The sequence below is a fragment of the Mesoplodon densirostris genome, chromosome 18 (assembly GCF_025265405.1).
Source record: "Mesoplodon densirostris isolate mMesDen1 chromosome 18, mMesDen1 primary haplotype, whole genome shotgun sequence".
NCBI classification, from domain to species: domain Eukaryota; kingdom Metazoa; phylum Chordata; class Mammalia; order Artiodactyla; family Ziphiidae; genus Mesoplodon; species Mesoplodon densirostris.
The window spans coordinates 55,704,508-55,725,614 of NC_082678.1; the positions used below are offsets into that span (position 1 = coordinate 55,704,508).

The 21,107-nt window shown below is 43.6% G+C and overlaps 1 protein-coding gene across 4 annotated transcripts in view; it reads left to right on the forward strand.

Annotated features, from left to right (window-relative positions):
* Nucleotides 1–20,549, forward strand: part of AP2B1 (adaptor related protein complex 2 subunit beta 1) — a 123,821-nt gene extending 103,272 nt beyond the window's left edge. For all 4 annotated transcript variants that reach the window (XM_060082948.1, XM_060082947.1, XM_060082945.1 and 1 more), the window contains 4 exons: nucleotides 3,888–3,972; nucleotides 4,912–4,998; nucleotides 12,781–12,935; nucleotides 17,902–20,549. In XM_060082948.1, coding sequence (XP_059938931.1) covers nucleotides 3,888–3,972; nucleotides 4,912–4,998; nucleotides 12,781–12,935; nucleotides 17,902–17,976 — 402 coding nt within the window. In that variant the 3' untranslated portion in view covers nucleotides 17,977–20,549. The remainder of the gene's footprint in view (nucleotides 1–3,887; nucleotides 3,973–4,911; nucleotides 4,999–12,780; nucleotides 12,936–17,901) is intronic.
* Nucleotides 20,550–21,107: the final 558 nt, after the last annotated feature.

The window sequence follows — 21,107 nt, forward strand, 5'->3', positions numbered from 1 at the left end:
CATTCCATTTGCTCAGCTTCTTCCCCTTGAATTTCATGCAGCAAATACTTCCTGAGTCACTAGTATGCGAGTGAAGATGAGAGCCCTGCGCTGAGAGAGAGACCACCGTGTTGTGGGTGAGGCAGAGATAAACAATTACGTATTCTATATAGAGGTGCATGGAGTGGGTGCTACGGAGAGGAGCTAGAGCCTTCCTGAGAAATCCTTGTCAAGCTTGAACTAAATCTTCAGATTAAATAGATATTTTCCAGACAGGTAAAGTTTTAGGAGAAGAACATACTAAGCAGAAAGAACAACATCTGACAAGAAACAGCGTGTCAGTTTCAGTGTTTGGGGAGCAAGAAGTAATTCTGATGTGCTTGAAGTTAAGGAAGTAGGCTGGAGAGGTAGGCAGGGCCCAGATCCAAGGGAACCATATACATTTGAAATAAATGCAGTCCTAGCCAAGAGTAAAAGTTTGAGAGCTGCAAAATGCAGATTTTGAAAACCTAATGTAAAAGAGATGAAACGCTTCCTCCCTGATCTCTTGTTAGCATAGTTGTAATACTACATTTGAGTATGTGTAAGATGTCAGATAAGTCTAATGTGGTTATCCTTAATTACGAAAAATTCTGAGTAAAAAGGTAAAGCAGAAAATGATGAAAGAAGAGGGAACTTTTCTTTGAGAAGCATTTGTTAATAGTACTTAATTGTAAGTCAGGCACCATTATAAGTGCTTTGCAAACATTTACTCGTTAGCCTCATAACAACCCCGTGCGTTTGGTCTTGTTGTTATCTCCATCCTTCAGACTGGAGACTGAGCTGAGTACTACTGCCCAAAGTCACACAGCTAGTAAGTAACAGAGTCAGCATTTGAAATCAGGTGGTCTGGTCTGGTTCCCAAGTCCATGTTCAGAGCCACTGTGTCTGCTGCCTCTGATTTGGGTGTCCCAGCTTCGCAGAGAATTATTCTCGAGCGGAAGTCCAGGGATAGTCTTCAGGGTGTCCTGAAACCCCTGAAGTTTTTGTGGAAACATTGCATGTACAGTTTTCAGAAAGAAGGTCCCTGACTTTCATCTGTTTGTCAAAAGGGTCCTTGGGACAGAATGGTTTTAGCACTGCTGACCTAGAAGAGCTTTTCATGTCTTTTCCATTGTTAAAGGGCTTCAGTTGGAATAAGGAGTCCCTCAGAAGAATGGTCTATTTGTAAGCCCACGCAGACTTCTTAGGTAACATTGTTCTAAATTAATTACGTGTCTGGTTGATCTTCCTAGGAACTTTTTCCAAAATACATGTTCTGGGTCCCAGATTTAGGGATTGCTGTTTTTTTAATACAGGATGGAGTCCCGGATTCTGTTTTGAGAAATCTCTCCAGATGATTCTAATATAAGTCTTTGCTTGAGAACCACTAATATTACCTCTTGGAGGACATATGACCCACGCTAGCCCACTTGAACCACTTCCAGTTTTCACTTCTAAATGCCCTTTACAGAGCCTGGCACTCCCTCAAGGTCATCTTGGTGCCCTTATTTGAAATAAGAGTTCCCGTTCTCTGATTGCTGAGTACCAGATGAATTAGAACATACCTCCTTCCCAGAAGCCCAGGATCTTTTGAAGTGGTGCTCTAGTACGTCTTAAGAATGTCTAAGGCCCCTCTTTCCTGAGGTTCGTTACTCTGCTTGTATTCACCAGACTCAAGCGTTTTGAGACTCCTGCTGTCTCCGCAGTTTGGGCATCTGATTATGCGATACAGGTCCGAAACTCCTGGGTGTGGGTCATTGAAAGGTGAAATGTACGAGTTACAGGCAAGTAATTTGATGAATTCTTATAGGAAAGGGGGCAGAAAGATATCAAGTAGACATACCCTAACCAAATTATGGAGGATGAAATAAGGGTACTATTTAAGGTGGGGAAAGGACTTCCCTGGTAGCTCAGTGGTTAAGAATCCACCTGCCAATGCAGGGGGCATGGGTTCGAGCCCTGGTCTGGGAAGATCCCACATGCCACGGAGCATCTAAGCCCGTACGCCACAACTACTGAGCCTGCACTCTAGAGCCCACGTGCCTAGAGCCCATGCTCCGCAACAAAGAGAAGCCAATGCAATGAGAAGCCCACCCACCACAACGAAGAGTAGCCCCCGCTCGCCACAACTAGAGAAAGCCCGTGCGCAGCAACGAAGACCCAATGCAGACAAAAAAAAAAAAAAAAAAAAAAAAAGGTGGGGAAGATGAGTTGATAACAAATGTAAAAGAACTGGAAGTACTTCGGAAAGAGGATATTTCAATCTCAATATGCTGTTGAAGTATAGGCATTTGCCCCAAGAAGGGGCGGGGAGAGAATAGTGGTGCTAGATAAGCACTTTTTACCTTTATTTTCTTAGAAATAGACATGGTTACTGATTTTAAAACTCACCCAGAGAAGTGCCAAGAGCATAGATAGGAAAGTCACCAGTGACAAACCAGTGGGAAGTGGTAGTTTTGAGCAGTTCTTCTCCTACTCTCCCCTCTTACAGTATATGGCTCTTATAATCTGCCACAGTGGAGTCTGCCTGTTTCTGAATAAAGACACCAATCAGTGTGGCCCCTGAACACAAGTACTTATTATAGCTGCTTAAAAAATATGAACAGCATGCTCTGGATTGAATGGGCCACAGTAGAATCACAGCCGGCCCAAATCCAGAAGTTTGTATTGTGAGAAGAAAACTCTTCATTTGTTCAAAGGTTTTTCCTTCCGAGAGTCATCAGATTTACGAGTGTTTGACCCAACAAACTTTTCCAGCCATATGACTTAGGAAAGTAAAATTTTATAAAAGAAAGCGCTTTAAAACTGATACCTGAAAAAAGATAAGGGGCAGTATGCCACCAGTTATTGTGGAGAGAAAAAAAACCAAGGTTTAGAGTCAGTTTTGCATTTGAATCCTGGTTCTTCTGTGTCCTGACAGTGTGATACTGGATGTTACTTAATCTTTCTGAACCTCAGTTCCTCATCTGTAAAATGAGAGGGGAGTAACAGTGCTTTGTTTGGGATAGTTATAATGAGGATTAGAAATATTGTCATTAATAGGTACTTAGTACGTGGTAGCAGAAACTACTATTAAAACAACTGACTAGGGCTTCCCTGGTGGCGCAGTGGTTGAGAGTCCGCCTGCCGATGCAGGGGACACGGGTTCGTGCCCCGGTCTGGGAAAATCCCACATGCCGCGGGGCGGCTGGGCCCGTGAGCCATGGCCGTTGGGCCTGTGCGTCCGGAGCCTGTGCTCCGCAACGGGAGAGGCCACAACAGTGAGAGGCCCATATACCGCAAAAAAAAAAAAAACAAAAAAAAAACAACTGACTAGATATCGCAGGTATAGAATTTGTGCCTTGAACTCATCCCTCCTGGGGCCCCTCCTGGAGAAGGCAGAGTTGCAGGCTGTCCACGGTGCTCTTGACAGTGGAGTGAATAAGGACATGCTTTGCAGTGTATGGGCTGGTATGTCTTGATTTGGGGTTTCCTGCCCTGTCTAAAAGAGGAAGGAGGGACTTCCCTGGCCGTACAGTGGTTAAGGCTCTGTGCTTCCAATGCAAGGGGCGCGGGTTTGATCCCTGGTTGGAGAACTAAGATCCCACATGCCGTGCAGTGAGGCTAAATAAATAAAAATAACAGATTTTGGGGACTTCCCTGGTGGTCCAGTGGCTAAGGCTCCGTGCTCCCAGTGCAGGGGGCCCAGCTTTGATCCCTGGTCAGGGAACTAGATCCCATGTGCCGCAACTAACTAAGACCCAGCGCAACCCAATAGATAAATAAATATTTAAAAATAAATGAACAGGAAGGAAATTGGGTGATTTCTTTCTAGACACATAACTGTTCTTTCCCTCCTATCTGGCTTCCTACGATGTCCTAATTTCCCCTTGCTACTCTCCTGGCAGGTGGCCGTGAAAAACAATATTGATGTCTTCTACTTCAGCTGCCTCATCCCACTCAACGTGCTTTTTGTAGAAGATGGCAAAATGGGTAAGTATGTCCTCCTGTCCTTCCAAATATACCTTTGCTCTTTCTCTGAGTGTGTCAGGCAGAGCATAGCCCCGGAAGGACAAGTTATTTGGAGGTTTAAAAAAATGGAGGAAGGCTATTCTAAAGCTCTAATAATTGCTAATTATATATTCTCCTGAGTCACACAGTTGATCTTGCTTTGCTGTTGGTCTCCAAGTCACAATGCCTATTATCCGAATAAGCCAGTCACCACAGCATACAGAGTAAGTGGCTTGGTGACAAGTAGATGTGGATTTGAATCTCAGCTTGGCTGTTTACTAGCTATGTGACTGTAGCAAGGTGCTTAATTTTTTTGAGTTTCCGTTTCCAAGTTTACAAAGCAGAAATAGTTTTTATAATGACTTGAGATAATACACGGAAATTCAGCACTTAGCCCTGTCCTGAATTCTTACTGTCTCAAGATAAGAATTCAATCATCTGTGATAAATGTATTGGTATTCCCCATGTGGTTGTTGATATTTCTCTCTTCCCTTACTTAGGAAACCACCATCTAATAAAACTAGCTTGTACTGATACATATGAAGTTGTATTGGCACTTAACATTGGTTTCATTCTTACAGTAGCTCTTTGGGTAGGGTAGGCTGATGTAATAATATATGATGAAATTAAGGATCAGAAAGATCACAAGACTTACCAAAGTCACCCAAATAGGAAAACAGTGGAGGCAAAACTAAACCCTAGATGGAGACTCTTTTCCAGTGTATCTTAGTGCTACTCATGAGGGATTAATTGACCTGGAGTGTAGCACCTCTGTATAGCTAAGAGTTGACTCCAGTTCCAGGCTACTGCTGGCTGTATTGCTAGAGCCAGCACTCCAAAGGAGAAATGGTACAAGGGCTTAGATTTCAGAATATTGACAGATTGTGCACATCCTTCCTTTCCCTCTGCTTCCCCATACAGAGCGCCAGGTCTTCCTTGCAACATGGAAGGATATTCCCAATGAAAATGAACTTCAGTTTCAGATTAAGGAATGTCATTTAAATGCTGGTGAGTGATGACTCTAAATTTCATTTTCATTTTAGTGTATTAAATTAGATATTTGAAAATTTTGTCTTTTCTTTACCTATCTTTTCACATCTACCTTATTTCTAGCGAGTATATGGTATTACTTTGCAAACTTCTCTTTAAAAGCTTGGGATATTTTGATGTAGGTACTAGATTACTTACAAACTAACAGATTTAAGAAGAGAACTAGAATGGATCCACCCACCCAATTCTCTAGTAGTTGAACATGTATGAGTTGAATGTTCTAAGCATTAGGTAATGGAAGTGGCACTTGAAGATATGCACTCTCCTAAAAATGAAAAGGACTGTTTGTCATTTTACGTCAGCCTTCAGTAGTGACTTTCTGAGATCCTTATTTGGAATCCTGTGTTTACTATTAAATAAGACTACATCATAGTTGATTAAAGCCTAGTTGGTAGCCTTTTTCTTTCTTGCCTTGTGTCAGCTTTCATATGGTTATACTGACCTCTTTAATCACCATGAAAAAGCTCCAGCCCCCTTAGTAGTTAGTTTTATTACTGTACTAGAACATCAAACAGGGAGCCCAGGAGGAGAAACAATAGCAGCTGACAGTGCCTAGGGCTTTGTTTCCCTGAAGCATCCTCAGGAGTGGAAGGAGCCTTCAGCTGTTCAGGGTCTTGCCTTTGTTCCAGTCTCTCTTTGAGGTTAGCATAAGGCCTTATGAAGTGAAAGGCGTTTGAATGAAAGTGAGCCTTGGTGCTGTTGGGTGCCGCCTCTTTTCCTCTTTTCGGCATTCACCCGTCATTTCCTCCTCCTGGCTGCCGCCCTCCCACTGTAGCTGGAGCATTGAGTGGGGGAAAGAGGCAGTATAGCAGTACAGAAAGAAAAAAAACAGCAACTCACTGTCTTCTCAGTTCAACTTGTTCTTTAAAAAGTTTTTTTGCGGGGAGTGGGAGTGCTGTATGATGCATTCATCCTCTGTGTTCAGACAAGTCTTTTCTTATAGGGCTTCTCCTGAGCCCTTGGAGAGGTGTTTGAGGAGATAGTTTTCTGTAATGTCCACTGTCGCTACTAGTTTGTCGATTCTCTTCAGGAATACCACATATCTGCCTTCTTTTGAACATATTCTTGGTCTAGGTTTCTCAGCCTGACTGGTTATGTAGTTATTAAACAAAACCACATTTTTGCTGAGTTTTCACAAAAAAGTCTTACTTAAATTGAGCTGCTTTTTATGCCGTATTCTAGGTAGGTGACGGTGTTATCTCTCTGCTAGGCTCACTGGTTAGTTACCACAAGCCTCATTTGATGAGTTGGGAGGTTGGGCAGCCTTCCATCGTGTAAGCTGTTTTTCAGGAAGCTTCAGGTGCAGAATCTGCAGTGGTGCATGGCGAGAGTTACAGTCACCCTTGTGTAGTCAGTCCCAGGACATTTCATTTACTATGCTCCTGAGAACACTTGTCCCTCAGAAAAGGGTTCTGTGGTCAGAAAGGTTGGAAAATACAGTGTATGATGCGCCTCTCTTGGGTGTTGCCATTGCCCATGAGCACACTAGAAGCTAAGGCTTCCTGCATCGAGGAAACCAGTTTAACTCAACATTAACTAACTTTTTTCACTGTGGAATTTAAAGTCACAAAATGCTTATTATTAACATCTTATGGAACAAGGAACACCAGTGTTCCTTGAACATGCACGATCTGGGAAACTCTGGCCTATAGAGAGCAGAGAAAGGCCAGAGTAATTGGAAAGCAGATTTGGTTTCAGAGGTCTGGTGTGAAAGGGACATGCTTTTTCAAAAAAGAAAATGGAAGTTTGGATGATTGAGGGCTTTACTGTGGCCTGTCAGAGCCATAGAAAAGATCCCCCTGCTTCCAGATCGGGGTTCTGAATCCTTATTGAACCTTGGTGTACACTTGTGATCTTGCCCAAAGAAGGGGTGTCTGGTCTTGCTCCCAAAGGGTCTTTGTCTTCTGATGTAAACTGGAACAGTTTCCCAAAGCAAATTCAGTTTTGATCTGTTCTGCCATGGCCTCGTGCCAGTTCCTCCCTGCCTCGGGTGCTCCAAATACCAGCGAATCAGTTTTCCAGTGACACACAGTGCAGCACGTGGCAGTGCAGCACATGGAGCAGAGGGAAAAACAGCCACTTCGTTTTCTCCAGGAGCCCGAGGCCATCAGTTCCCACACTGAATCATCGCTAATCGCTTACAGGACCACTTCCTGCAACTAATCCTTTCTAGCTTTTCCTCTGCCTCCACCCCAAGGTCTGGTGTTCCCTGGCCTTCACATTTCCTTCCAGTCTGAGGGCTCTATTAACATGGACATTTTCAGGTTTAGTGCCTTCTGATTCAACACCCTGGGTCTAGCTGAGAGCTAAAAATACCATCCTTCCCAGCTGATCTGTCCTAATCACAATAGCACCAACCCTTTTTAAATAGCTTTTTTGTGCCAGAGTAGACCTTTGACAGATGGAGCTAACACTCTGAGGGCAACAGGAAGTCGCAGGCTTAAAGGGCTGACCACCTCGCGTTGAGCTTTTACTTTTGCTCTTCCATGTCTTCTAGAGATGAAAGAAGAAAAGAAACCCTCTTCCTAAGCCTTAATCATTTATCAGTTCTTAATAGAAAAAGGTGTATATGACGGGGTGCTTGTGGTGCCACTAGTTGTGTAAATACTAGAAAATATTAGATCAGAAACGCACCAGTGTATGGGTCTCCCTGCTTCCTAGCACTGGTCATCTCTACTGGCGTCAAGCGGTCTGTATGAATCTGTTTTACAGCTTATATTATAGCTGTATTTGGGCTTAGTACATGTCTGGGACCACTATCTTAAGTATACAAGAAGTAGTTGCATCTCCAGCCATATCCAGAAAGGAATCTTTCTGGCAAGCAGTCTACAAACCTGTTTTTTAAATTAAGTGTTTAGTATACTGTGAAGAGCTCAGAGACATGTTGTATCTTTATTCACTAGTTGGGCTCTCTAGTAAGGGACAAATATTTCTTCTGCCACAGGGACTAGGTGAGGATGAGTTCTGTTTCTTTGTTTTGTCATGGTTCTCCCCATCCCTCGGAACATTTCATAAATGCAAATGCTTTGCCAGCCAGCACTTAAATATAGTTTGGTTGTTCAAATGGTAAAAAGTGTTCTTTTCAGCAGGCATAATGGTTTTGAACTTGCTGATGAGTATGTACCACAGCTGGGACCCATGTACAGATTCCCCCTTCCCACTCACTGAGTACCTTCTTCACTCTTATGGCTGCTGGAAGAGGTGTGACCTTAGCTAAAGTAGGAAAATGAAGGAGGGAAGACCACATTCACACCTTCTAAGACGTTAGGCCTCAGGCCCAAAGCCAGATTTGAGGTAGGAGACAAATGAACCAAAAGAAATCACACCTTGATGCAGTTGTAACCATATTTGACCATCTTTTAAAACTCTGTCCTTTAGGGCAAATCTCAGTGTCTTAACATTGCATTGTCATTCTCAAAGTCTCACAGCTGTAAGATTCCATCTTTTTTCCCAGGAGTTCAGATATATTTAAAACAACAACAACAACTACAAAAAACTGACGTCTTGCAGAGAAGTCTATCCCAGTCTGACAAGGAAGCCTCCTTAACATTGGCTCGCACTGCCATTCTTAATAGGTTCATTTAGCAGAGTCTGATTATCCTGCCATCTACATACCCTCTAGCTCAAACCTAATAGCGAAGGTTTATGAAAATGGACTCACACATACTTATGTTGTAGAACGCTCCTCCCTCCATTCAGTCTTATGATAGAAATCACGGTAACAGCCATTTAGTAGGCGCAGAGCCAGGTTCCCAACCGGAATGCTTCCGGACACAGTAAAGTTACACCCATTCAACTTGCTTATTCTGCCTGGCTGTTGGCCACATTTTCTAATTCTGGAAGGGGTGAGTGTGTATGTGTGTTTGTGTGCTTCCATTTCTTAGCCTATCATCTCTTACTTAGGTGGTAAAATCATGAGACATCTGTAGGCATCTGGGCCTTGCTACGTATATTGTCTAGAACATGTGCCTATGCAACAAGGTAGATCTTCAACAAAAGCTCCTGCTAGGCACATGGGCTTCAGTAGTTGTGGCGTGCAGGCTCAGTAGCTGTGGCTCGTGGGCTCTAGAGCGCAGGCTCAGTAGTTGTGGTGCACGGACTTAGTTGCTCCGCGGCACGTGGGATCTTCCCGGACCAGGGCTCGAACCCGTGTCCCCTGCATTGGCAGGCGGATTCTTAACCACTGCGCCACCAGGGAAGCCACCCCTCCTCCTTTATATTTAAGACAGTCCTGTCAAAAGGCATTAGCCAAACTCCAGCTGGTGATGTTACCTGGCAACCCAGTCTAAGCTGCAAGAGCCCTTCATTGTGGGAACCAAGGTGACAGCCAGAACTGCCTGAACCCCCAGAAGGTGATTAAAAAGCATATTGAGGCCCTCTCCTTCAGCAGTCCTGCATATAACAACCTTGAGATATACTTTTTAGCTCCTCAAAGGGAACCAATTCTTGAGTTTTAACTGCTCTGCTTGGTGTTAGTGAAAACCTTGGAAATAAAAGGAGGGAAATTAAGTCATAACTAAGTGTGGTGCAGTTGTTTAATGAATGGGCTTTAGTGCCTCCTTGCTTGAGCTCTCACTGGTTTGAATGTGGAAGAAAGACATCAGGGCAAGAACTACCTCCATGGGGATTGGGATTGACATATACACACTACTATATATAAAATAGATAACTAATAGGGACCTGTCAATACGATATAGCAAAGGGAACTCTACTCATTACTCTGTAGTGACCTATATGGGAAAAGAATCTGAAAAAGAGTGGATAGATGTATATGTATAACTGATCCACTTTGCTGTACAGCAGAAACGAACACAATATTGTGAATCAACTATACTCCAAAAAAAAAAAAAAACCTACCTCTAAAATTAGACCACTTGTAAATAGGCGGTTTTTAGACTCACAAACAGAAAACAAGATTACTGTTACCAAAGGGGAAAAGGGGGGGAGGGATAAATTAGGAGTATTGGATTAACAGATACACACTACTGTATATAAAACAGATAAACAAAAAGGCTTTATCGTATACCCCAGGAAACCATATTCAGTATCTTGTAATAACCTATAATGGAAAAGAACCTGAAAAAGTGTGTGTGTATGTGTATGTATATACATATATATGTATATATATCCAAATCACTTTGCTGTACACCTGAAGCTAACACAATATTGTAAATCAACTATACTTCCAATAAATAAATAAATAAAGGGGTTTTTTCTTAGCAGAGAAAGATTTTTTTTTTTTACTGAAGTATAGTTGATTTACAGTGTTGTGTTAATTTCTACTGTACTGCAAAGTGATTCAGTTATACACATATATACATTCTTTTTATATTCTTTTCCATTATGGTTTATCACAGGATATTGAATATAGTTCCCTGTGTTATACAGAAGGACCTTGCTGTTTATCCATTCTGTATATACTAGTTTGCATCTGCTAATCCAAACTTCCCACTCCATTCCTCCCCCACCCCACCCTGTTGGCAACCACAGGTCTGTTCTCTGTGTCTGTGAGTCTGTTTCTGTTTCATAGGTTTGTTCATTTGTGTCATATTTTAGATTGCACATATAAGTGGTATCTTATGGTATTTGTCTTTCTGACTTCACTTAGTATGATAATCTCTAGTTCCATTCATGTTGCTGCAAATGGCATTATTTCATTGGTTTTTATGGCTGAGTAGTATTCCATTGTGTATATATGTGCCACATCTTCTTTGTCCCTTCATCTGTCGATGGACATTTAGGTTGTTTCCATGTCTCGGCTGCTGTGAATGTGGGGGTGCGTGTGTCTTTTTGGATTATAGTTTTTTCTGGATATACGCCCGGGAGTGGGATTGCTGGATCATATGGTAGTTCTGTTTTTAGTTTTTTGAGGAATCTACGTGCTGTTTTCCGTAGTGGCTGCACCAACTTACATTCCCACGAACGGTGTAGGAGGGTTCCCTTTTCTCCACACCCTCTCCAGCATTTATTGCTTGTTTGTTTGTTTTTTTAATAAATTTGTTTACTTATTTATTTTTTGGCTGCGTTTGATTTTCACTGCTGTGCGGGCTTTTTCTACTTGCAGCGAGTGGGGGCTACTCTTCGTTGAGGTGCGCGGGCTTCTCATTGCGGTGGCTTCTCATTGTGGAGCACGGGATCTAGGCGTGCAGGCTTCAGTAGTTGCAGCACGTGGGCTCAGTAGTTGTGGCTTGCGGGCTCTAGAGCCCAGGCTCAGCAGTTGTGGCGCACGGGCTTAGTTGCTCCACGGCATGTGGGATCTTCCCAGACCAGGGCTCCGAACCCATGTCCCCTGCATTGGCAGGCGGATTCTTAACCACTGCGCCACCAGGGAAGTCCCAGCATTTATTGTTTGTAGACTTTTTAATGATGGCCATTCTGACTGGTGTGAGGGTGGTACCTCATTGTAGTTTTGATTTGCATTTCTCTAATGATTAGAAATGTTGAGCATCTTTTCATTTGCCTATTGGTAATCTGTATTTCTTCTTTGGAGAAATGTCTTAAATAGATGTTTTTTAATGCCTATGGCATTGTGTACATATCGGCGTCTCCAGCACCTGAGTCAGAGGTTTATTCACAGGTATTGATGGCAGGTATCCGTTGTGTCCCAGATACTGTGGGAAATACAGTGATGAAAAACTCTAGGATCCCTATGCTCAGAGAGCTTACTGTCTTGGAGAACAGAAAGACTGTCCATCACAACAGCCTCTTCCTAGAGAGCACAATAGAACATGACAGGTTTTTATGTGGAGAGAATTTAGTCCCTGAGTGATTTGAATTCTCATCAGAAATGAACATAATAAACAGTCAACAAAGAAGTAGTGTTTATCATCTGTGCTGTTACAGTGTCTCTTTCTGTGATGCTTCAACATCTCACGTTAGCAGTCAGAGAACAAGGAGAGAGAAATTACCTTTAATTCTAGAATATCATGTCTCTCTGATGCTGTAGTCACAAGGAAGACCCCAAACACCAACCTGTTCTTAACCCTGTGCTGGTGACTATGAAGTCCTCCACTCTGACCAGCAACGGCAGCCGGGCTTACGGGGCCTTGGAGCGATCATCTTTGCATAACTTCAGTCTTCCTCAGAGTCTTTTGTTGAGACAGTTAGTTTCATTATTAATTTGGGGCATGGTATCCCCCCAAATTAATAATTTAATTTAAGACCTAAGAAATCATTTGCCTGCTTTTAAAAAAAATCTTAAACATCCAGATGAATAAATTTGACTTGCAGGATTTCTGCAACTGGGTGCTTTTCTGATCCTGGCACTTGAGGCCAGAATGGCTCACAGTGAAGTAGTAGCAACTTGCGAGGCAGTGTTGTGCATTTGAGCGTCAGTTTTGTATCCCTGTGAATCTGGGCCTAGCGTTGGAGAGACGAGTCTGACGTGGCGGTCTCTGTGGCACACCCACGTACCTGCTTCTGTCTTGGTCCTCGTCGGTGCATTGTACGTGTCTAGCACCTAGTTTAAGATTACCAGCTCCTTAGACCCACCATAATCTCCACAGGTAATTCTTACACTAATGCTTATTTGCACCTTATTCTGCTTTCTGTCCTGGGATGTGATGGACAGGCTCTTCAGGAGCTTCTTCCTTCCCCTTTGCTCCTGTGGGAGAAGGGCTTTCTGAAGTGTGCATGTATGCGTGTAACAGTGCTTCTCAGGAGACTTGAGCACACATAGCTCATAGCACATTTGTTTGATATTTTAACTGAAGATGTTGGATTTTGAATCTGTGTTTCTAGACACTGTTTCCAGCAAGTTGCAAAACAACAATGTTTATACTATTGCCAAGAGGAATGTGGAAGGGCAGGACATGCTGTACCAATCCCTGAAGCTCACTAATGGCATTTGGATTTTGGCTGAGCTGCGTATCCAGCCAGGAAACCCCAATTACACGGTAAGGCCTTTCTCAGAATGGGTGAGATGGGTTAAAGGAGGGGGGTAAGAGCCCTTTCATTTTTTTCTCAGCATTCAGGAAAGACGTGGTAGAGGTGCTTCAGACGCCGGGTATCCAAAACAAGCAGTCAGTAAAGAAGTCCCCAGTGGCCTCCTTAGAAGACCTTCTGTCTGTAGTGTCTGCCCCATCCAGCAGGCACAGTGCCTCCCAGCACGAGTGTCTCAGACTCCTCCTGGTATATACAGAGTTGCTCACAAAACTTGGCAACTTCATCATTATTGGCTAATACTTACCTAGCATATCTGTGCATGTGGTACTGTAACAAGCTGCTAAGAGGATTGTTTTCATAGCTCATTCCTGCTTTTCTTAGGATATCAGAATCCCAGACATATGAGCCTTTTTTAGCAGTGTTGTGTGTCCTAAATGTTTGTTGAAAAGTTAAAGCAAAATGGGACATACCTTTCACAGCCTGTAAGGGGACTTTAGTTTAGAAAACTTCATTCATTACCACACTGGACTAAAATTGGAATCATGGCAGTATTTTTAGGGGAGGAGCCAGTTGCTGTGTTAAACAACAAAGCTTTAATACCCTAGGCACCCGGTGTTTGTTTGCTGTTGTGAAATACAGTCTCCCAATAAGATGCTGCTTGTCATCTGCATTTTGTCAAGTACAAGAAGAACCCTTGCGATGGGGGAAATATCTTATTCTTCTGTTATGTTTAAGGCTTTTGAATTGAATAACTCTGAGGAAGCTTCATATTCAGTAGATTAAGGGAGCTTTTTAGCCATGTAGCTGAGAAAAGCCTGTGACTCCTTTCCTTAATTTTAAGGCAAGCCTGTTTTCATTAGCATACATCAAGGAAATAATACCACCCAGAACTGAAAATTCTTGGTGTTTCCCCACTAGTTCCCTCCCTTGAAGTAAACTGGACTAGCATGTGTGTGTGTGAGCTACTGAGTTCCACCGAGCTAGACTTTTGTCCAAGCACTTGTGAGCTGAGAGACTTCAGGCTTCCCTCATAAAGTGTACGCTCCTCCCACCCACCTCCTCCACCACCAGTGCCTTGTCTTTTTTTGTAAGAAACTACCCTGTCATTTTCCTTGAGCTCCCTAAGAAAGGAAAACTCCTCTGTGTTCTTCCTGGAGGGACAGGTTTTCACTGTAAAATCAAGGTCTTGTAAAATAACTCCATTTGCTTCCCTAGAAATTTCTTCAAAGTATGTATATTTGTGTGCGTTTTATTTTTTATCATCCATTATTTTATTGTATATAGTATTCCATCTCAGCTAGGTTAAAGAAGCATGATTACCCCCAGATTGCAGGTAAGGAAACCAAGGTTAAGAATGATGAATGACTTGTTCGAGATCACATAAGTTGTTGGTAGCTGAGTTGTGTGTAGAACTCAGGTATCTCAACACTTCCTACCATATTCTTTCTATTCATTTTAAGGATAGTGAGAATTTTGAGAAGGACCTCTTAGTAACACCATAGTTTGTTTAAAATTTTTAAAAACTTTTTATTTTGAACTAATTTAAGACTCACAGAAAGTTTTAAAAATGGTAGAGTTCCCATGTATCTTTCACCCAGTTTTCCTCATTGAGGACATGTTACAACCATAGTACATTTTCAAGCAGGAAATTGATATTGGTACAATACTATTAACTAAACTACAGACCTTATTCAGATTTCACCAGTTTCTACATCATTACTCTTACTTTATTTTATTTGGTTAAGGAGTGTACAGTACTATGAAATCTTATCACATATAGATTTGTATAATCACCACCACGGTCAGGATACAGAACTGTTCCATCACCACAAAAAAACTCCTTCTTGCTATCTCTTTATAATTAGACATTCACCCCAGCCCTAACCCATGGCAACCACTGGTATGTTTGTTCTCCATTACTGTAATTTTCTCATTTCAAGAGTGTTATATAGGGCTTTCCTGGTGGCGCAGTGGTTGAGAGTCCACCTGCTGATGCAGGGGACACGGGTTCGTGCCCCGGTCCGGGAGGATCCCACATGCCGCAGAGCGGCTGGGCCCGTGAGCCAAGGCCGCTGAGCCTGCGCGTCCGGAGCCTATGCTCTGCAACGGGAGAGGCCACAACAGTGAGAGGCCCACGTACCGCAAAAAAAAAAAAAAGAGTGCTATATAAATTCAATTCCTACAGCCTGTATCCTTTTGAGATTTTTTTTCACTTAACATAATACCCTTGACATCTACCTAAGTCGTTGCGTGTGTTAATAATTTGGTTTTTTTATGACCAGGTAGTGGTGCACTACATGATAAATCACCTCCCCCAGCCCCTTACTGTATTTCATTAAGAAAGTATGTTTATCCCATGAGGAGGAGGCTTCATATCTCTCTGTCTCACCTGGGAAGATAACTTGTCCCAGGTGAAGAAGTCTGTGTTCCAGGCTATAAACCAGAAGTGGATGTGTAAGTCCTTGGCTTACCTAGGCAGGGGGGGTGTGTCTAGGTGGATGGCATTCCTGACTGGTTGGTGTTAAAGATGTGTCACATAAGCAGGCTAGCGGTTCAAAAGTTAGAACCCTGGTAAGGCTTCTTTTCCCTGAGGAGCCATGTAAAATGAGACCCAGAGTCCTAAGTCAGATTTTTTAACCTCTTTGTTCTTTATGTATGTTTCCCTTTTGCTTTCTTTAGGAATTAGCAACAACAACAAAAAAAAAATCTTTTTTTTTTTTTTAATTTGGCTTGTTTTAGCTGTACTAGTTGGAAAGCAAGGAATGGGTTTAAGTCTAAACTTAACCATTTGTTAAAGGCTGGGATGTCTGGGGGAGGGAGGTGATAGAACAGTCCAGAAAGAGAGGTTCTTCCTTCTCTTCCTTGGCCTCCCTCCTCTTTCCCCCTCCAAAGAGCAGCTGAAACTCTCAGGGTCCAGGCGTGGTCAGTCCATGACCCCTGCCAGTGCCAACCTTGGCAGATAGGGCTTTTATTGGGGAAGGCAACATTTCCTTATCACTCATGAACGAGAAAGTGGATCTCCAACTGGTTGGAAGTTCCAATATTGCTATAAAGATGTGAAAAAATACAGGACAGTATTCTGAAGGGGAGGAACTACCCTCTCTTTAGTCTGGGAGTTAACTCCCTTAGGCAGTTCTTACTCTTTTTAGCTTCCTCTCCTCCTCCTTTTCTGAACCCACATACTCTCCCATGAGAATTTTCTACAACACTGACAGTGAAGAAGAGGTTGTGCAGGAGGAGGTACAGATTGCCTCTATAGGGAGCTTGAAAGTCAGGGAAATGCCTATAGCTGCAACTTTGACCAAAGAAGGGAGCTGTTTTCTACTCTTTTTTTTTTTTTTTTTTACTTACTTACTTACTGGCTGTGTTGGGTCTTCGTTGCTGCATGTGGGCTTTCTCTAGTTATGGCGAGCAGGGGCTACTCTTTGTTGCGATCCGTGGGCTTCTCATTGCGATGGCGTCTCTTGTGGAGCATGGGCTCTAGGCACGTGGGCTTCAGTAGTTGTGGTGTGAAGGCTCAGTAGTTGTGGCTCGCGGACTCTAGAGCACAGGCTCAGTAGTTGTGGCTCACGGGCTTAGTTGCTCCGCGGCATGTGGGATCTTCCCAGACCAGGGATTGAACCCGTGTCCCCTGCATTGGCAGGCAGATTCTTAACCACTGCACCACCAGGGAAGTTCTCTATTGGTATTTATATTCTTAACTTAGTTGTTCATTTGTTTTGTTCTACATTTATCAAAATTGTCTTCCTGATTCATGTCAAGCAGCAATTTTGGAAATGCCTTAGAGACTGAATATTAAAGCTGCAAATAGAGCCTCTTTTGTTGTTCTTTTGTTTGGCTTGTTTTTGTTTCGTTTTGCATTTTTAAAATATCACTAAGTTTTGAGGATGTGAGTTTTCTCAAGAAGTTCAGCGTTGACCAATCATCTTCTTGACATTTTTGCCAAAAATATTCTCACCTTTTGTAGTTTATTAAATCATCCAGAGTCTCTAATAAGAGAATAAAGAGGTAATCTAAAATCTCATGGTGATACATCGTTAAAGACAACTTTTGTTAATCTACCTTAATAGACAAGAGCAATGATGTCAGTAACACAAAAAACAAGTATTAAATTTTCTGGTTCTAAATGCAGTTTGCATGGTTTTGCTGTTATGTTATTGTTAATAGTGTTTTGCCTAATCTAGTACAATTCAGGAGTCCAAACATGGGTTTAAATTTTGCACTTGTTGACCCACAAAGTGAAAAACCTCAGTGTTCAACATTGAAATCGTTTTAATATTTTAATTTTAATTTGGTAATTGTTAGACTAGAAGAAGAGGTGGTGGTAGAGAAGTAGAGTAGTATCAGAAGTACCTGATAGGCCTGAATAAGAGGCAGAAAATGAAAGATTATGCTGTTGGCATAAATGGCTGTACAGTTACACTCAGTAGATGTCTTTTTGTGTTGGTTCTTGTTTTGCCTCCTTAACACGGTGTATGCTCTCCTCAGTGTAATACAGGAGAGGCTAGTGCCCTTGGAGCTAGTATCTAGCTTACGCTTTTTATTTTACTTGAATATATATCCTCCTGAATTGGGACCGAGATAAGCATCCTTGTCAGACCGAAACTGGAGCAGGCCGCTGAAATGACGACCACATTACGGGTTTTAACCCTTCCTTTTTCATTTGGTAGTAGTCCGTATGACTCTTAGCAAAGCAGTAGAGCATCTTTTCCCCCACATTTTTTCATATGGATTATTTCCTAACCTCGTAGACCCACATAGAATGCGGGTGGAAACACAGCACAGCTTGACATTGATTAAACTGAAATTCTAAAACCCATGTAACCTATTAACAGGATCTCTTTGTTTAGCTACTCCGTGGTAGAAGCTCTTCTCCCCTTTTATCAGGAAGAGGTGTCCTTGCACTGAGGACTTGGATACCTTTCGAGTTCATGCCAGCCTCTGTGCTAATCTTCCTTCTCCTTTTCCTCCGAACAGCTGTCGCTGAAGTGTAGAGCTCCTGAAGTCTCCCAGTACATCTATCAGGTCTACGACAGCATTTTGAAAAACTAATAGACTGGTCCGGTGCCCTCTGGCCACCCTGTGATCGGTGCAAGCCAAGAACTCTTAACTGGAAGAAAATTGTATTGCCGTGTAGAATCTGAACCCAAACACACTGAGGCCACCCACCAAGGTAGTGACTAGTCTAACCTGTGCTAACATTAGGGCACAACCTGTTGGATAGTTTTAGCTTCCTGTGACCGTTTGTAACCACTGCTTCAATCACTTCCCACCTCGTGCCACCTGCTGCTATCTGTCCTTACTTGTGGGCTTCTCCATCCTGTGCCAGTGGCTGGCATTTTTGAGTGTAGTTTGATATTTTGTAATCAAGAGCTCGTTTCAAAAGCAGAAAAAGACCAAAAAAAATTAAAGCAAGGAAAAGTGTCACTGAAACGTAAACTGCACTTTATTGTTTTATATTTTTGTACATACGAGAAATTGAGGGAATAGCGTGTAACTGATAAAAAGTGTTAAAACAACCGCACAGTCCTGGAGGAAGAGACGCAGTTTCTTGCCCACCCCATTAGGGGTTTTTTGTCTGTGGCAGCCTTGTCCCTGATCACTTTTTTTCTCTCCAAACTCCTTTTCCTTGTGATTCCCCCTGCCCTGTATTATCATCTCCTCTGATGCTCCGCAGTTAGGAATGGTGGTCTTTCTTGAATGGTGCTGCAGGGTGCAGGAAATAGGGCCTGTCAGCATTGAGGCTGAGAAAAATGAGAACTTACTACATTCCTTTCCACTGATCTAATCTATTAATAACACTGATTAAGGAATTTGAGTAGAGATGGGAAACAGGAACCAAAATGCCCTTCCCCCATCTCCTGCTCTGGATTTATTTTAACTCTCAGGTCCAATTCAGATCTAAAATCTTAGTTTTAGAGTTGAAACAGACTTTAAGTAATAACTTACCCAACCCAAAAACTTTCTTGTTTTTCTAAAAAGGAAAAAGATAAAAGACAAACAGGGTGTTATTGCCTAAGGCCTGTTAACTGATCAGTAGCAGAGGTGGGGGAGTGGGTCTCCTAAGTCCTCATCAGTGTTGTCTTCACTGCAGGACCGGCTCCATAATTTTCTTCCTTCAATGCCTTTCTTTTACCTTTTCTGTGCCTGCTTCTTTATGGCTCTTCTCATACTTCATACAGATTTTGGCACTCCATTCATTGGCATCTGGTAGCAGCAGAGTATCCTTCCAGGGACTTGAAGGTAAATCCTGATGCCAGAATGAAGGAGTAGCTAATAGTCTCCTGGAGCCGCAGTTCTTGAGGCCAGCAGGATGGGTGCAGGGATGAAGTGAGCTTCGGGATGCCACAGATTCACTTGATCCTTCAGTTCTCTGATCTGCTCTTTACTTGTGTTGCTTAGGCTCCAAGGCAATTGAGATCACCTCAGAGGGCCAAGCGGTTCTTTTCATCTCTCAAAAGATTGGGAGATGTGAGGACCCTCTGCCCCCTGGACACATTGGGTGTGGTCTGTCAAAGAATGCTTCATGCCTGGAACACCAGTCTGTTTAGCAGTGTTCACACTGTTTCATCTGTGGGCACCTGTGCCGACCATCACCCAGGATTCAGGGTCCGTGACCAAGACGGCTTCTCAGATGCCTCTGCTCAAATCAGAGGCGCTTGGGTCCAAAGGCCTCATGTAGGACCCAGACCTAAGAGTGAGTCCAAGAGGAGGAGGAATCATAGAAAACAAGAGCAGAAACTACCCCCCAACCCTGTCGCAAGTGAAATGACTCTGATTCATATCAGTTGCAAAGTTTGGGGGTGCAGGTCCCCCAAAGCAGCTTCTTAAACCTTGAGAATCTCCAAGAGAAGAATTTCTGGGGTGAGGGTCAGGAGCCATGTCCTGCGCTCACCACCCCTCCGGCACGTGGAGAACAGGAAGTAGCACAGGATTGCGTGTGGGAGGTGGGTCAGTTGGTGACAGGTGGGGTAGAAAAGCAGGTGGGTCAAGTCCCCTTTTTGGGAAATCACTCGTGGAGTCAGTTGGATACAAGCAGTGAAGAAGGCCCACACTACAGATGCAGTGTTCTCATCTCAAAGCCGACTGCAGGTCCAGAAGGAAGAGCGCGTGTCAGGGTAAGCAGACAAGACGAGTTTGCACCAAGATATGTTCCTCCACCCCTGAAACCAGGCTTCTCTCAGCCTCCCCGGCAGTGAGGGGAAACAGCTGCTGTTCTCAGCTGACCTGACTGAGCCAATCTGCGCGCGAACTCTTCACTCCTTGGAGAGGCTGCCTCCCGGTTTGCCCCTGAGCAGTTAGGGGAGGATCCTGCTCCACGGAAAGGACCTCTCTCCTGAGGAGACACAGCCTGTTGCCTCCACCACAGCTTCCCTTTGGGCCCATCTCAAGCCTGGCCAAACTGGGGAACAGAGTGGAGCTTGCCCTGCGTTCCCCTCTCCTCTGCCTCAGTATGTCTTTGTAACATCAGCTGGTGTCTTACACAGGGCAGGGGAAACACACACACACCCAGAACTCTTGCTGGTCAGAGATTCCCTGAGTGTCTGTCCTCGCCCGAGCCCGTTTCGTGTGTCTGTGTCGTGAACCTTGGGACTCTGGAGAGAAGGGGGGTGGGGTGGGGGGGTGGTAAACGTTGCCCTGAGAAGGCTTATCATTCTTTTGTTGTTGGGATCTGTTCTGGGGAGGGTGGGGGTCGAGGGGAAGCTTGACTTTGTCTTCGTCAATAAACTCTCATTTGCATAAAATGAAGTTTGTGCCTATGTACTTTGTCCCCAGAAGTGACAATCGAGGACAAGACACAGCTGGCCAAGGGAGGGATGGGCATTAATAACCGTTCTATTACAACTTGCCTTTTGGCTGTCCTGACCCTCCCAGGGATTTAGCCGGATGAATTGTTAAGATTGGCCTGAGGAAGCATCATATGTCTCAGAGGCTCCTCTTAACCAAGCCCCCCGTCACCATCACCACACAGGCATTTCGCCGCAGGCAGGGAGTGCTCGCAGGAGCCAATCCGTCTTCCCTGGCAGGTCCCCTGCTAGGACCCAAAGCAGATGGTCCAGGGGCAGGCAGCCAGCCAGGCACAGGGCAGAAGGAGCACAGCAGAGCCTCTCCTCGGTGTCCTCTTACCCAGGACGTTTCACTAATGAATTTATAAAAGCCTCTCAGATCTGCGCTCAGGGCCT